This window comes from Phaseolus vulgaris, chromosome 10, assembly GCF_000499845.2.
Source record: "Phaseolus vulgaris cultivar G19833 chromosome 10, P. vulgaris v2.0, whole genome shotgun sequence".
Classification (NCBI taxonomy): Eukaryota; Viridiplantae; Streptophyta; class Magnoliopsida; order Fabales; family Fabaceae; genus Phaseolus; species Phaseolus vulgaris.
In genome coordinates, this window is record NC_023750.2 from 44012639 (window position 1) to 44029934 (window position 17296).

Sequence of the window (17296 nt, forward strand, 5' to 3'; positions counted from 1 at the left end):
ATCGCGGGAGTATTTTGCCCGAAATGACAATCAAGGCATGTTCTTGTTATAGATCATACTGATGCTATCTGATTGGGATTTGTTCTTTCAAGATACTATACTTTTGTTTAACAAAATATGTATGTGTAATGATAGTGTGGAAAAGTTAAGCTTCTTGTTTGCAATCCTCCATCAAATCAGTATGAGTGTTATTATGATATACAAGCATGAGTATTTGAATATATTTATGGCCACAAGAATGAAATCTGATTAACAAAATATGTATGTCCTTCGTGTTGAGGAGAAATCAGTAAGAGTAGTGTTATTATGATATGCAAGCATGAGATCTTTGAATATATTTATGGTCACAAGTTCATATTCAATCTTTGGCAATTTCTTTAGATATGTTCAACATTCAACCATAAAGTAATAAACAGAGAAATGCTCCTTGTTTCAAACCCACATTATACATTTTTGTTTCATAAAAATAGATATTTATCATCCCGATGCACAAAATATTAGTTTATATCAAATCACGTCTTTTTTAAAAAAAATTGTCAGAATAAGCTTTTGAAAAACGGGAGTTTAAAAAATAGATAATAGTTTATGCATGTCAAATTACATATTATATTTTTTTAGAATTTGATCATTTCATATAAAGGGGTTTTGTGTTAGGATTTGATTTAACTTTTAGTAGTAATAAAAAATCACCTGAACTGAATATATAAAATATATGCAATTTGGTTTGATTTAATTTAAAATGTAATATCAAATTTGGAAATATTTAAACATGTCCATTCTCTGTAATAACAATAATTTATCAGTTGGATGTGTGTTTTCCTTAGCCTTCCCTGCAGGAGCAGAACAGAATAGAACACTAACATGAACAGAACAAAACAGTAACATGGGTTTCCTATCCGAAAGAAAGCAGAATTACATGTTCATAACATAAAAACTGGTTGAAATAACTAAACCAACTAAAAGGTGATTGCTTTCAATCACTTGTACTACAATGACTTTCTGCATATGGAATTGGAGAGAGCTCTACTTGAAAGGGACTGATATCTGCTTTGTCATAACCAGGGATTGGCACAAACTTGTTTGTGCGTAGGTTGGCAACAAAAATCCCATCGACATAGGAGTACAAATACACAATGTTTGCATCATAGGGATGGAAACCAGCTACACGCTTGAAATAATTACTGCAAAAGCTGGTGGGAAGATGTTGAGTCAGATTGGTCTGGTGCACCAAATACCATGTCAGAGGGTACCGTTGTTCCCACACTCTCAAATTGTTATTGGTAATATCAGCAATCCTCAGAGTGTCTCCTGAGCATCCAAGGTATCCAAAGCTCATTATGTTCATAGCATCAGCATCTTCAGGGTAATCAATAGTGCTAGAAAACAGAAAATTAGGATCAAACATAAAAATATTTTTACTCCCCATGAAATACAGGTACTCCCCAAACGCAAAACTGAGCATCCAGTGAGGAGCAAAAGCAAAGCCATCCACACAACGCGAATATGACCGTCTCCATTTTCCTGTCTGGGAGGAGAAATCCACCACTTCAAACCTATACCTTTTTTTTATAAAGGTTCTTACAATCACCACCCAGAAGCTGCGCCTTGGTTCTTCTTCTCCTTCTGTGGGATAATGACCATGAGAAAGGAAGCCAACAGCGTATAACTGTTGTCCCCTATCTCCATCAGAAAAAGAAGGTAAATGGGTGCATTGCTTGGTGAGTGGATCGTACACAAAGTAGCCACGCCCAGTTGTGTATCTGTTACTGCACAACAAGAACAAGCCGTTTGAAGAGCCACACAAGCTCCCCTTCATGATGGTGTCCGGCGATAGAGGAGCCCGGAGGGTATTGAATTTCAAGATTGAATCTTTGGGGAAGAAACCGAGCATGAGTTGGTGGGATGAAATGAAGGTCAGGTAGGTGCTGAAGAGAGAATGTTGGCGAGACACGAATTCTGTTGAGAAAGAAGGACTTGAGAGCACTCTCAGCCAACGTTTGCACACACACTTAGATTTCGCAATGGATCTAAATGGCATCAGAATCAAAATTTCTCTCAACAAACCATCAGGTAAGTTGTCTATGTTGGTCAACGAACAAGAAGAGTTCTTTGACGATGAGGAGAATGAGATATGAGCCATGAGAATAGACAATGAATTCAACACACACGAACAAATGCAGTTCTGAATAGTGATGAATTCTAATGGTTTTCCACACAAACCAGAGGTGACGTTACACTGTTGAGGCAGGGAGAAAGAAAGAAAGAAAGAAAGAGCGAGCCAGTCAATTCTTGGTTTGGTCTTAACACTCTTCATTCCTCTCTACATTCTTCACCTTTTTATGCTTTTCTCTGCTTTTTATTCTTGATATCTTTGATATTTCAGTTAAACTAACATTTTAACTAACAATGAAAAAAAATATTATTAAAAAAAAATACAAAAATATGGGAGACTATAACAAACTCATATGTTAATAAAACTGATACATGAATAGATGATACTTATTCATAAAGAATTCTAAGAAATTGTTTCATTCAATTTTGTACATTAAATTAAATGAAAGATTTCTTTTAAGAAAAATTAAATAACAACATTTATTAAAAAAGAAAAATGATAGTTTCGCAACTCTTTGAAGTAGTATATAACTCTTGACAAAACAGGTTTATAAATAAATATATACAATATAGGATAAATTTATAATTAAATTATATGAAAAATTAATAATATTGAATGTTGTAATGTAGTTGTATAAAAGATTGGAGTTATCAATGAATCATTACCCATTAAAAAATTAATTTTAGATACCAAAATAATTAGTTGCTGTATTAATTAGATTAGATTAAACTAAAAGGTTATTGGTATCTAAAATAGTTTTTGGTATTTATTAAAATTAAATCGTTAAAATTAAAAATAATTTTATATCGTAATTTAAGGTTTTTTTATCATAAACTTTTTATTTTATTTTATTAAACGATATGTGTTATGATTTTATTATAGTATAATTTATATATTACAAATATTTATCCATTATACATTTTTGTTTCATAAAAATAGATATTTATCATCCTGATGCACAAAATATTAGTTTATATCAAATCACGTCTTTTTTTAAAAAAATTGTCAGAATGAGCTTTTGAAAAATGGGAGTTTAAAAAATAGATAATAGTTTATGCATGTAAAATTACATATTATATTTTTTTAGAATTTGATCATTTCATATAAAGGGGTTGTGTTAGGATTTGGTTCAACTTTTAGTATTAATAAAAAGTCACCTGAACTGAATATATAAAATATATGCAATTTGGTTTGATTTAATTTAAAATGTAATATCAAATTTGGATTTATTGTTTTTTTAAGTTTGTTTTTATATCAATTTTAATTCTTTTAATATGACAATGAACAAAATAAAATAAACTTGGACAATTAGTAGCTAACTGTAAAAAAAAGTGTCTAAAACTGATTAAGCTATCATCAACTTTTTGGAAATAACATTTACATAATTTACGTAATAATGAAAACGCACACATGATAACTACATTACAAATCTCTTATAAATACAAAGTGTTTATTAATTAACTGTATAAATGTTATAACTGCACAATTTAACCTAATTAAAAATATTACATATTATTATTATTATAAGAATTGAGTCGAGAATTAATTTAGTATAATAGGATTCTATAGGACAATAACAAATTATCAAATATAAGGCATAAAAATTACGACAAACGAAATATGTCAAGATTTTTTTTTTCCAATATAAAAATTAAATAATTAATGTGAATATGAGAGCGAAAATGATTATTTGACACATATCAACTGTGAATATCTTTTCATATGTTTTGTAAGAAAATATTTAAGAATTATCTAATTTAATAGGAAATAATTAGTGTTAGAAATGTTCCTAAAATATTAGTATTATTACAGAATAAAGAAAAAAGTGGTTAATTTAATTATGAACCAAAAATATATTTTCTCTCTAAATAAATTTGCATTCCCTTAAATTATTAAGATTAATTAAAAACAATAAGGCATGTACTCCGCAGTGACGAGTGAAACGACGCGTTTAACTGCGTTTCCGCTGTCGTGTTCTTCCCTGAATCGTTTTAGGTTTTCCAGCAATTAATTTACCGTCTCATTCCTCCATTTTCTCGTTTCGGTATCTCGCGAAATCAAATCAGCATATTCAGCCTCCCGAGATTCGGTACGATATTTCATTCTCTCTTTATATTATCTACGGAAATGGATTTGTTAATTTGTTGGTCTATGGATGATTGGAAGCATCTTGTTTCGAAATTTTATAGAACAATGGAATCATTTTGTGTTTATGATTGATTAGTTTATTATTCAGTTGCTAGCAATTCGTCATAACCATTTTTTGCGTACCCAATTTTCTTTGAATCTGGTTAATTATTTGTGATTAATAGAGTTGATTAGGGACGTGAAAAAACTATTTCTGATTGAAATGTGATTTTGTAGTTTGAATCATTTAGATTGATGCAAATGGAAGAGTGTTTTGTTCGAGAAGGTGAAACTGAAACCTAATAGTATTGTTGCTCTCTCTGCATCATCATTGTATTATTGTCCAGGTAGTTATTTAGGATGTTCATGTGTCAATGAAATGAGCTTTAATTCGTTGTTTTCATTTGGGTTCAATTGATAATTTGATGTTTATATAAAGGGAAGTGTACCCGAGAAGATGGAATTACTTCACACACAAAAATTGGCCTGATTCTGATTTGCTTGTTTCTGACAGTGATTTTTGCAAAAGTGATATTGCATTGCAAGTTTGCAACCAACCACTCAAGCAACTGTAATGGGTATAATCAGGGGTAGCTTCTTTTTCATTGCAGGGACGGCCTTTGGGGTTTACTTGGCTCAGAATTATCAAATTCCTAACCTGAAGAAGCTAGCAGACACTGCTTTGTTACAGGCAAAGCAAGTTGAGGAAAAATATCGCAAGTCTAAGAAGAAGGGCAGTGATGATGATTAACCATGATTAGAATCACCATCTCCCCACACTGGAATTAGGTTCTGGTTTTGTATTTTTTGAATATTTGGGTTTTGTCCTGCATCTTATAGATCATAGTATCAGGTACCCTTATTAACTAGAGTACTTAGAAAACACAAATTAGTGGAAGATCTTTATAGAAGGAAGTGTTCTTTGCATTTACAAACATATTATTAAATCCCATTTTCACGTGAATTGTTTTCATTCTTCTGTCTTTTGTTGATCCAAAATTTGATTTAAAATTTTGAAGTTGAAGAAGTGTTTGAGTTATACTCTGATTCGTAAGTATTCGATAACTTTAGCTCCAAGAAAGAAATTTGTTTGATGGTAATGGGAATTGTATGGCCCGGGGGATGTTATAATGACAATTAAAATTATTATTTTGTTCTGTTGTTTTTGGGGAGATATCTGATTTGGATTTGCTCTTTCAAAAATACTATGTAATGTGTTGTATTTGCTCTTTCAAAAGTACTATGGAATGTGTTGTATTTGCTCTTTCAAAAGTACTATGGAATGTGTTGTAGAAAAGTAAAGTTGATTACTAGCCTAACACTAACCAGGAGATTAAAAGGTAAAAGCACATAAAATCATTCGGTTTTTTCATTTAGATTTTACATTTGCCAATTGAACATTAATACTAAAAGGGAAACTTATTTTTATAGTTCTGCATAAATATGCAGAAGCTAGCTAATAAAGAGAAAGTTAGGCATTTTTATCTACAAATCATGTTCTTACCAAAATTTCTGAAAACTCATTTTACCAATTAGCTAAAGGTTAATAACTTTAATCCTTTTGTTGGTTGGTCTGCTCTAGAAGGCACTGGTGTACTTTAACTAAGGCCATAATTCATACATTGCTGTATTACAACTTAAATAACTGTACATCCTAATTCTTTCAGACATTATCCCAATATTGCAATGACATACAATAAGGTAACTCCTTTCAATGTGACATGAACTAATTATATCACAGTAATCATGAAGTGATTGATTGTATTATTAGTTACTGATGTAAAACGATTATTTTGTTTATTCTTACTTCTAGCAACTCAAATGTATGTAGAACTCAGAAGTCACAAATTTCCCACGAATGAGAATGAGATGCCCTCAATATGAAATTCTTTAAGTTTGGAATTTTCCATGTATCTTTCAAAGTGATCCTCGGAACTCCTGCTCAAACTTTATTGTGTTTATAAAAATCAAAATGCCAATTCGTCACAATTTTCATCTTTTCTTTTCCACGTCCGAAAAACAAAGTCATCTCGGAATCAAATCTCCAAATCTTTCCCTGAACAACCCAGAATCTTTTGTTTCTTACTTTTGTTGAAACTTGAAAGCTTAACACGTCTGAAAACATTAACTAGAGACAGAATACTACTCCCAAAACCCACAACTTTCTTCCAAAATCTTAAAAAGCTCATGCTTTTACTCTCTCAAATAATTCTCCTCGGTCCCATATTTATTTTTTATACACTCTCTGGTCCAAGAACTTCGTTCGTATCTTTTTATGAACTTGTTTGATAAAACGCACTATAATACCAATAAGTCGTAAATAACTTAGTTTTTCCCTATATAAAGCCCATCATGAAAATTTATAGAGGGCAAAATAAAGATAAAATTCGTAAAACCAAATCCAATCTCAGTGTAAAAAATATCGCAAATTATTTTAAATAAAATCTATAAACATAAAATAAAAAGTTCATTAGATTGAAATTTAATCCACTGCAGAAATATTTAAACATGTTCATTCTCTGTAATAACAATAAGCCTAGAATCCTCTCCTGTAAGTTATCAGTTGGATGTGTGTTTTCCTTAGCCTTCACTGCAGGAGCAGAACAGAACAGAGCAAAACACTAACATGAACAGAACAGAACAAAACAGTAACATGAGTTTCCTATCCGAAAGAAAGCAGAATTACATGTTCATAAAATAAAAACTGTTTGAAATAACTAAACCAACTATGAGGTGATTGCTTTCAATCACTTGTACTACAATGACTTTCTGCATATTGAATTGGAGGGAGCTCTACTTGAAAGGGACTGATATCTGCTTTGTCATAACCAGGGATTGGCACAAACTTGTTTGTGCGTAGGTTGGCAACAAAAATCCCATCGACATAGGAGTACAAATACACAATGTTTGCATCATAGGGATGGAAACCAGCTACACGCTTGAAATAATTACTGCAAAAGCTGGTGGGAAGATGTTGAGTCAGATTGATCTGGTGCACCAAATACCATGTCAGAGGGTACCCTAGTTCCCACACTCTCAAATTGTTATTGGTAATATCAGCAATCCTCAGAGTGTCACCTGAGCATCCAAGGTATCCAAAGCTCATTATGTTCATAGCATCAGCATCTTCAGGGTAATCAATAGTGCTAGAAAACAGAAAATTAGGATCAAACACAAAAATATTTGTACTCCCCATGAAATACAGGTACTCCCCAAACGCAAAACTCAGCATCCAGTGAGGAGCAAAAGCAAAACCATCCACACAACGCGAATATGACCGTCTCCATTTTCCTGTCTGGGAGGAGAAATCCACCACTTCAAACCTATACTGTTTTCTTATAAAGGTTCTTACAATCACCACCCAGAAGCTGCGCCTTGGTTCTTCTTCTCCTTCTGTGGGGTAATGACTGTGAGAAAGGAAGCCAACAGCGTATAACTGTTGTCCCCTATCTCCATCAGAAAAAGAAGGTAAATGGGTGCATTGCTTGGTGAGTGGATCGTACACAAAGTAGCCACGCCCAGTTGTGTATCTGTTACTGCACAACAAGAACAAGCCGTTTGAATAGCCACACAAGCTCCCCTTCATGATGGTGTCCGGCAATAGAGGAGCCCGGTGGGTATTGAATTTCAAGATTGAATCTTTGGGGAAGAAACCGAGCATGAGTTGGTGGGATGAAATGAAGGTCAGGTAGGTGCTGAAGAGAGAGTGTTGGCGAGACACAAATTCTGTTGGGAAAGAAGGACTTGAGAGCATTCTCAGCCAACGTTTGCACACACACTTAGATTTCGCAATGGATCTAAATGGCATCAGAATCAGTATTTCTCTCAACAGATCATCAGGTAAGTTGTCTATGTTGGTCAACGAACAAGAAGAGTTCTTTGACGATGAGGAGAATGAGATATGAGCCATGAGAATAGACAATGAATTCAACACACACGAACAAATGCAGTTCTGAATAGTGATGAATTCTAATGGTTTTCCACACAAACCAGAGGTGACGCTACACTGTTGAGGCAGGGAGAAAGAAAGGAAGAAAGAATGAGCTAGTCAATTCTTGGTTTGGTCTTAACACTCTTCATTCCTCTCCACATTCTTCACCTTTTTATGCTTTTCTCAGCTTATTCTTCTTCAAATGTGCATGATATCTCAGCTTGATATTTCAGTTAAGTTGATACTTCAAGTAACAAAAATCATCTTCTCTCATGTGGAAAAAAAGTATTATTAGAAAAAATACAAAAATATGGAAGACTATAGCAAACTCATATGTTAACAAAACTGATACATGGATAAATTATACTTATTCATAAAGAATTCTAAGAAACTGCTTTCATTCAATTCTGTAGATTAAATTAAATGAAAGATTTTTTTTAAGAAAAATTAAATAACAATATTTATTGAAAAAGAAAAATGATAGTTTCACAACTCTTTGAAGTTGTATATAACTCTTGATGAAATAGGTTTATAGATAAATATATATAATAAATGATAAATTTATAATTAAATGATAAATTTATAATTAAATGATATGAAATATAATAATATTGAAAGTTGTAATCTGGTTGTATAAAAAATTGGAGTTAACAATGTATCATTACCCATTAAAATACTAATTTTAGATACCAAAATAATTAGTTACTATATTAACTAGATTGGAGACCATTTTTTAAACTAAAAAATTATTGGTATTTAAAATAGTTTTTACAATTAAAAATTTATAAAATTGTTTCTAAATTGGTATCTAACTATTAGCTACCAAAGTTTTAGTAATTAACTACTTATGTTCTAAATTGGCCTCTACTAATCTTTTAGAGACTAATTTATAATATAAAATATTAGTAGCTAAAATTTTGGCAGTTAGCAATTTAGAAACTATTTTATAATATTTTATTAATAATAAAAATCACATTAGATATCAATAGTTTTTTAGTCTCTAAATTAATATCTAATTTAGTAATATAGTGAAATTATTTTTTGTTTTTAAATTTGGTTACTATTTAATGATTTTCTTGTAGTGTTTGGTATAAGTTATTTGAAAAAATGTTGTAACTTATAAGGTTAAGGAAAAGATAAGTTATTAAATTGATAATTGTTATTCTTTCAAGGATAAAATTTGGGGGAAAAATCATTAAAGTAAACTAATTATTATTTATTCACATGTAACATTGAAAAAAAAATGTGTACATAGGAGGAGGATCTTATTATGTATTGTTTTGTTATAGATGTAATGTTTTAGAGTGGAAAATCACAAATACTAAATAATCATATATGAATAACAATAATGATGATAATAGTAGGGTGATAATAATAATTAAGAGAGTTACGAAAATGCGACAATAAGAAGAGATAACGACAATACAAATAATGAAATAATAATGATAATCATAATGACATTATTAAATATTGAGAAGAATAAAGTCAATACAACAATAACGCATACTTTCTAATATAAAGATGATGTAAGGATAGTGATGACAAAAATGATAATAACGGTGTTATAATTATTTTGGTTCAAAGGTATTTATGGGTTATATGTATAACATGAAGAAGTTCTCTCTTTTTATGCTTGAACTAGTCACAAATAAGTACAAATTTAATTCACTTTCTTATTATAGGAGAAAACAATTTCACAGTATATGGGATAGTGGAAAATGATTTTTAAAAAATCACAGATTAGTTGATCGATTCCTGAGATTCTCGTCAAGTATCTCAATCAGACCCATAAAAATGTGCTCAATGAATTTGAAGGGTCAATCTCCTCAAAATCAACGACTAAATATCATCTTTCGGGTGATAGCCTTCCATGACCGACTACGTATGTCCGACCCTATCAAAAGGGTACAATAATGGTGAAAGTGGTGGAGATTTTTTTTAACAATTATGAAAGCGGTGACTTTTTTTTTACAATAATGAAACTAATGGTGATTGTTAAATTAATAACGTAGATGATGACATAATTTTTTAAAATACTTTAAGAAACTTTAATTGATTATTGATAAATATTTTGAACACTATGAAAAGTAGTTTAAAACTTTTTTCCATTTTTTTTTTCATGTAAAGCAACACTAAACATAAATTATTACAATATTGGATACTAGGTACATAACTCTCAAAGCTAATTACATACATTTTATCAAGATTATACAAGATTATACGACAATAAAATTGTTTCATACAAAACCCACTATAATAAAAAGATAATTCTTGTACTTAGAAACTACAATAATTTTTTTTTACAAATATAACACTCTTCTTTTATAATTTAGCATAATTTTGTTGTTAAACCCTTATAAGCTAAAAAGAATGAAAGAATCGTATGCTTGTTTTTTTAGTGTATTATGTTTATTGATTCAATAAACTGTTAAGCACAACACTACATTTATTTATAAGAATTATAAAAAAAAAATCGTTGTGATATAGTGTTTCTATTCTTTGTATCAAACATATTTTCGAATTTATTTAATTTTATGTTGACATTTGTGTAATGTAAAACTTTTTGCTTCGAAAATTTATCAAAATAATATGAATAAATTATTTGAACATTGTAATATATTATATTGAAATACTAGTTTTACTTCTACTTTGAACGAGAAAATATATGTTCGCTATTTTTTATTATTAACACAAGTAGTTTCTTTTATATATAAAGATGGTTAAGAAAAATTTACAAATAATAATTGTTAGACTAAAAATGATTAAATACTTTATCAATGACTATATATCATTTCTTTATCTTTTATTCTTATAAAAACTAATAGTAACTTGACATATGTCTTGAAAAGTTTTGTGTTTTTTTAAGGCTTATATATAAAACACTTTGAAGTATGAAAAACGTGATTGGCTTGTCCAAAGCCTCACTGTAAGTTGTGATAAGATTTTAAGTTATGAATAATATTTATTACGAAAGAGTGTACTTTGAGAGGCTTAAAATAGTTCTGATACGATATTACAGTAGTGTGGACTTTAAGCCTAACTCAATCCCATAAAACCGACTCATAAGATTGAGATTTGAACCCACTTATATACAATGAAAGACTCTAATCTCTAGTCGATGTGGGATTCCAACAATATTTAGTATTTTAATTTATATAAAGTAGAAAATAAATATTTATTTTACGAAATTAAAATATAACAAGTAAATATTTATAAGAAATTTTACTATAACTAAAATTTATAACAAATAAGTAAATATATTTAATAATGGCTTAGTTTGGATTTTGTTGAATAAATTAAATTATAATATAAGATTACTTGTAATTATTGATAATTTAAAAAATAACATCACATACTAAATCTTCTTTTTAATATGGTTATAATGCAAAGATTCAAAATAAACAACAAAGGAGCAAAATCTATTTTGTAATGATTCTAGTGCTAAAGACTTTGTTTTGGAGAGCTGATTTATCCAAACTTGTTGGAACTAATTGAATAGAGTTTCACATTTAATATGAAGATTCTTACTATATGAATATGGAAATAGGTATAATTTTTTCTAAAAATAATTTATTCTTTATTTTTATAATTATAATAAAAATTAGAGTATTTTAAAAAATTAATGTAATTTAAAAAAATATATATTAAAATTGTATTAGAATGGTTAAAAATTTATTAAATATTATTTGAATTTAACTACGTATTTTTATTAATATTGTACAAGTATGAGGATCAGTGTTCAATACAGACACACCATTTAATTCAATACAGACACACCATTTAAGACGTGTTAGAATATACAATAGTTTCTTCTGAGTTTTTTTTTTTTTTCTGCATCTTTCTCATCTAAACATAGAAAGTACTATGATTGACAATGTTGTTGTTTTTTTCATAATCTGATACTGACGTAAATCAAACACATTTAATTTTGTAGTCAAACAAAAACATAAAGATATTAAATTTGTGCAGGAACTTTAACTCTAAAACAGTGTTTTTTTTCAAGTACTACAGAGGTGTCAAGAAAACCTATTCTCTTTGTTCTGCATCGAAACTACAGAGGAGACTCTTGTACCCAGAATCGGAGACATTTAATTTCAGCACTAACAAAACAAGCTTACATTTGGCTTAGAAAGACGTGAATCAGAAACAAACAAGGAAGATACAGCGATGAATAGAGAAGAAAGGAGAAAAGAATGAGCAACAGCTGCTACATCCAAACAAATCCAAAGCAAGCCAGAACAGAGGACAGCAGCAGAGAGCGTTTGAAGAGCAGAGGAGAAGCTGAGTTTGGAGTTGAATGTTCAGCAGCAAGCGCAGAGGTGGGAGGTGGTGGCAGAGGATGGACAATAACAGACACCTTCATTCCACTGAAGCATTGGCCATTCCCACAAATGAAGTAATATCTCTTGGCCTTATTCAGGGGTATGAAATCCTTGCCACTGGTCCAATTCCCCACTGCCCCTTCTGTGGTGCAGTTGTCATACCCAGTTTGGTTCACCTCAAACACATTGTATTGGTTTTTCTGGTACCTGAATGCTGTTAAGAAAGCATGGAAAGTCAAAAAATAATACCAGTTATGCTACTGTCTCACTGTGTTCTGTTTTAGTGAGGAAAAACAGAGGAAGCATGTTGAAAATAGAAAGTGTGTCTAGATCTGTAAGGTGAAGTGAAGATGTAAGAAAGTTTTCCAGATCTGTAAGGTTAAGTGAAGGATCTGGCGTAACTATACAAGCAGACTGTTGGTAGAAAGGTAAAATTGAGAAAGAGAGAGTTTGACTAACAGATAAGGTCGCCGACATAGAAAGTGTGGTTGTTGGCCCAGAGAGTGTAGTTGATGTTAGGGTTCCACCCACGATTGGCACCCACAATGTGGTCAGTGGCGGTGGCTGCGGCGGAGATGAGTAGCAAGAGGGCACATGTGAGTTTCCATGAGCCTCCCATCTCTTCTCTGTTCTGTTCTGTTCTGTGTTGTGTGAAACAGAGCTGAAGGGTAGAAGACAGCAATTATTGCATTTGGGCCAAACAAAGTTGGACCTTTGGCAGCACACACTACTCTGTTTTAGTGTCACTCTTTATAAAACTTACATTAATAATACTTCTAACTTATCAAAATTATTCCTGTAATATTTTTTATTGTTGAATATAAAACCTTTCATATAATAAAAAAAAGTGTTTTTATTTATATTAATGGTTAAAACTTTGGTCTTTCAATTAAAAATCAAAGCTTGATATTTTGTTTAGGTACGAAATATTAATGAATAGCATTTATTGGAGGTATAAGTTGAGTGGTCAGTAAAAATCACATGTTTTTTCTTTTAAAAAATAGTGAGTGTGGATATAAAAAAATTTACATTGTAAAATAATTCAAAGTTTTTATTATTATAATAAAATTTTAAATAATTATTACAAAAATAAGAAATGTAATATATATATATAATAATTTATAAGTAAATGATAATGTGTATTTATGTTTAGTATGTGAATGTATATACTAATTATTATTACAAAAATAGTAAACTTTTAATTATTGTTATTTCATTTGAATCAAATCTTTTGAATGAAAATTGTGTTTTTTTCATTCTTGAATGCTAAACACTCTTAACAATAATAAAGGGTTTTATGTATGTTTGATTATCCATTAACACAAACTTAAAATATGTTTGTTTTTCTTGGTGCAACTTTTTTTTCACATTTTCCCCTTATAATTATGTTGTTTAAGGATTAACAGAATTTTATCTTATTATCATTTCACTTTATTCACCATAAAAAAATATTTTAAAAAATGTAAAAGAATTTATTTAAATTAATAGAAGTGTTTTATGATTTTATTAAATATTTTTCAACTTATTAAAATAAAGCCTACAATCAAGAAAAGAAAAAATTATATTTGAAAAGTTTAATTAGAATTTATAGTGAATGAACTAAAGGGAAAAAAAAAACTCTTAGTTTTTTTTTAATAAAAGGAAATTAGGGCTCTGTGAGTGGCCTGAGCTGAGAGGGGAAGTTGCGAAGGGAAGATGAGCAGCGACACGAAAACCAACGGCGGTGGCAACGGCGGAGGAGGATTCAGGTCGAAGGTGAATCACTATCTCCATAGCGGTGAGAAGAAGCATGTTTTCGTTGGTTTAACTCTCATCACCGCTGTTTTTACCATCCCATGGTTCCTTATGAACCGAGGTACACCCTTTTTTTTTTTATTCTAATTGGTTTCTTTTATAAATATTATCAGTTTCCCTTCAGTTTAAATTTGAGATCGCTGACAAAGTTTTGAACTTTCCCTTTACATTATCAATGGGTTGCTTCTGTAGCACTGTTATTTGTAAAGCTCTAATCTTAGTGTTATTGATTTTCTTAGGATTTGAACTTGTATGATATTTTAGCCTTCTAAGATAGCATTTCCAATGTACACAAAATTTCACCTTTTCCTTTGCAAGTGGTCGGGTTTGGAGGTTGTTGAATAAAGTTTCCAAGTCTAATTAGGGGTAAGCAAATCTTCAATTGATGGTTCAGAATTGAAAAGGAAAAGGAAAAAAATGTTTAGTTTAATTAAACTTGGTGGAGCTAGTGGCTTGCATTTGATCTTCTATGTTGATTGAAAGGTGTGGTACTCACATATTAGCTGGATATCTCAGATATTTTGCTTCACCAAAGTGGTTGTGTATGTTCTTATTGATGTTGTAATATTATATGTGCCCTTTTGCTGCTTAAATTGAATAATGTAAATTTATGTCAGAGGGATATTGCTAGCACCTTGTGTAGGATTCACGAACATAGAAAGTTCTGGCAATGGTGGTTTGGCATTTCGTACCAGCAAACTTTTACATGTAGGTTTTTAAACTGAGGTTTTGATTACATTTCTCAATCTTAGGAGTTCCTCAATCTTAGGAGTTCCGCAGTCAGTAGAATAAACTATTTGATATGATACTGTGATACTTAAGGTTTGAGACTCTCCTACCTAGTACACTAGTCTTTTGAGTTGGATTCTTCTCTAATGCTTAATTCCTAACAATTGATACTTCCATTGAGAATTGGGTTATAGAAGGACTGCTTATAAGCTATAGATGAAGGTGTCAACCGAATATTGATAGGTAAGTGAACCTGTCAGAAAAAAAGGCCACCTTCTTATCATCGGGTCAAGGTCAATATTGATGTCGATAGAGTGAAAGCCCCCATATGAACATCAATTCTCAAAGGAAGGTCTTGTAAGTCACTTTAAGTAAAACAAATAAATTTTTTGGTATGATACTTGAGCTTTGAGACCTGCGGTTGTATTCTTCTCGTGTACTTAAGTCTTAACTCTCAACGCCTCTTTCCCTCTTCCTCTGTATTCAAAAGAAAGTCTAAGACCTGCTCTGAGAAAAACAGTGTATGTAAAGTGGAGGAAGATGCATGAATGAAAAGATTGTTTTTCATGTAATTTGCTCCTCTATTTCTCCTTCATCCCCTTTTAGTTGCCAGTAATTGGTCTGTTGAACAAAAACTGGATGTGTAGTGGGATTGTTCAGATCCTAAGAAAGGCAATTGTTAAAAGGCTCCTCTAAAATTGCTCCATTGTCTGAGCTTCTGAGTGATTAGCGTCACATCAATGCATGCTAGGGATATCCTGGTCAAATACCAAAACAGTTTGGTAGATCTATTATGTTCATGTGCATGCTATGACATGGCATGACCATACAATTAAAACTATCCTGACATAAATGCATTTCACCCATGCTGTTATTTATTGCATCGTTTTATTGTTTAAAATCCAGAAACAAAGTTAGATTTCCTAAACAATTACTGTAGTACCTTCAATGATGTTTTTCTTTTTGATTCGTATCTCTAGATTGTCACACGCAGACAGTGTAAAAGTGTTTTAGATTTAGAATTTTCTTATATACCTCCATTTCATTGCGGCCGTTTAATTACTTAATCTTTTGAACTTCTTGTTTCCTTGCAGGGAGTAAACACCAGTCTCACCAAGATTACTTGGAAAAAGCTGATAAAGCAAGGAGCGAAAGGCTTTCATCCAGTTCTGCTTCTGCTAAATGATCTTCGTTAGCATTCTTTTCCAGGTACACTAAAGTGAAAAGGCATTACATATGTTTGTTGAATGCCCTTTTGTCTCTAGTTTTATTCTTTTGGGATGGAGATCCATTTTCATTTTGGCGTTGTCCTGTACTGATAAATCGGTCTTTTCATTTGGGAAAAAAAGAACTAATGATGTATAAGAAATTTTCCTTATATAATAAAATTTGTTAGGTATGATTTACCTGTTTGAAGCATAGTTAATGGATAGGGAAACTTCTCGTCAAGTGTGTGCACTCGCAGAATATGTGGCATTTGCATATAAGCATCGGCAATTCAGTGCAGTGTTTGTTGTAACATACTCTTATGTTGTTGTGTGGTTGATCAAAATCATTAGCGGATAAAAGAAGAATGTGACCAAATACCAATGCATGCCAAGCAGCAGTTTTGAAGTAATCCAAAGCAGAGCATTTCTTTCTCCACCTCCATGCATCTCTCCTACATCCTATGTATATGAAAATTTACTTTAGTCTTCTTGAATTGTGCAGTGTGAAAGTCAAAATGTCTCTTTTGGACTCTGCAATTCAGAAGTCATTTTTTTTGCTTTTGAATCACACAATTTAGTTTTTCTTAAAAAGAACCTTCTGCATTGTACAATCGGGATGATTTCCATAATTTTAGTTGTATTCAACAATACTTTGTCAAGAAGAAAATCGCCACAAGTTCCTCACCAACGACATTGTCATCTGTCCATGCCAGGTCTTCTCGTACTGTTTCGATTGCTCAATATGAACACACGTCCACATATTTAATTCAACTACTTTTTTTGTGAAAAACAGTACACGTTCTTGATTCCAAAAGAAAGAGGATTGAAGCAAATAAGAAACTACGGCAACCTTGCTATGTGAAAAATTCGCAGAGCTCAGTTTCTTGTTTTAAAAGTAGGTAAATGTTACTGAAACTATGGACAATTCTTAAAAACCAAACTTCAAACATATATCAACCTTACAAACTTCGACTTACTAATTCACATACAAAACAGAGAAGATTTAATCATCAGAAGATTTTATAAGAATTTCTTTTAGATAGAAGATATAGTCAAAATATCAATAAAATAG

The 17296-nt window shown here is 31.0% G+C and overlaps 3 protein-coding genes and 2 long non-coding RNA genes across 7 annotated transcripts; 3 read left to right on the forward strand and 2 right to left on the reverse strand.

Annotated features, from left to right (window-relative positions):
* Positions 1–973: 973 nt before the first annotated feature.
* Positions 974–2314, reverse strand: LOC137818089 (putative F-box protein At3g23950). Its single transcript, XM_068621310.1, has one exon. It carries the CDS (start codon positions 2312–2314, stop codon positions 974–976), a length of 1341 nt encoding a protein of 446 aa, XP_068477411.1.
* A 1699-nt stretch (positions 2315–4013) lies between these two features.
* LOC137819281 (uncharacterized) lies at positions 4014–5213 on the forward strand. Its single transcript, XR_011082264.1, has 2 exons — positions 4014–4202; positions 4755–5213. It is a non-coding gene; the product is annotated as an uncharacterized lncRNA (long non-coding RNA).
* Positions 5214–6737: 1524 nt separating this feature from the next.
* LOC137819282 (uncharacterized) lies at positions 6738–8310 on the forward strand. Its single transcript, XR_011082265.1, has 2 exons — positions 6738–7331; positions 7446–8310. It is a non-coding gene; the product is annotated as an uncharacterized lncRNA (long non-coding RNA).
* A 3927-nt stretch (positions 8311–12237) lies between these two features.
* On the reverse strand, positions 12238–13227 carry LOC137818305 (early nodulin-like protein 19). Its single transcript, XM_068621638.1, has 2 exons — positions 12953–13227; positions 12238–12707 (listed from the first exon to the last, which is right to left on the reverse strand). Exons 1-2 carry the CDS (start codon positions 13110–13112, stop codon positions 12379–12381), a joined length of 489 nt encoding a protein of 162 aa, XP_068477739.1. The 5' UTR covers positions 13113–13227; the 3' UTR covers positions 12238–12378.
* An 891-nt stretch (positions 13228–14118) lies between these two features.
* Positions 14119–16891, forward strand: LOC137818307 (uncharacterized). 3 transcript variants are annotated; one of them, XM_068621642.1, is made up of 3 exons: positions 14119–14348; positions 16111–16225; positions 16413–16891. In XM_068621642.1, exons 1-2 carry the CDS (start codon positions 14189–14191, stop codon positions 16200–16202), a joined length of 252 nt encoding a protein of 83 aa, XP_068477743.1. In that variant the 5' UTR covers positions 14119–14188; the 3' UTR covers positions 16203–16225; positions 16413–16891. The 3 variants fall into 3 exon arrangements, with proteins under 3 accessions (XP_068477743.1, XP_068477742.1, XP_068477741.1); XM_068621641.1 differs by having other exon boundaries at positions 14120–14348; positions 16576–16891; XM_068621640.1 differs by lacking the exon at positions 16413–16891 and having other exon boundaries at positions 14121–14348; positions 16111–16367.
* The last annotated feature ends 405 nt before the right edge of the window (positions 16892–17296 follow it).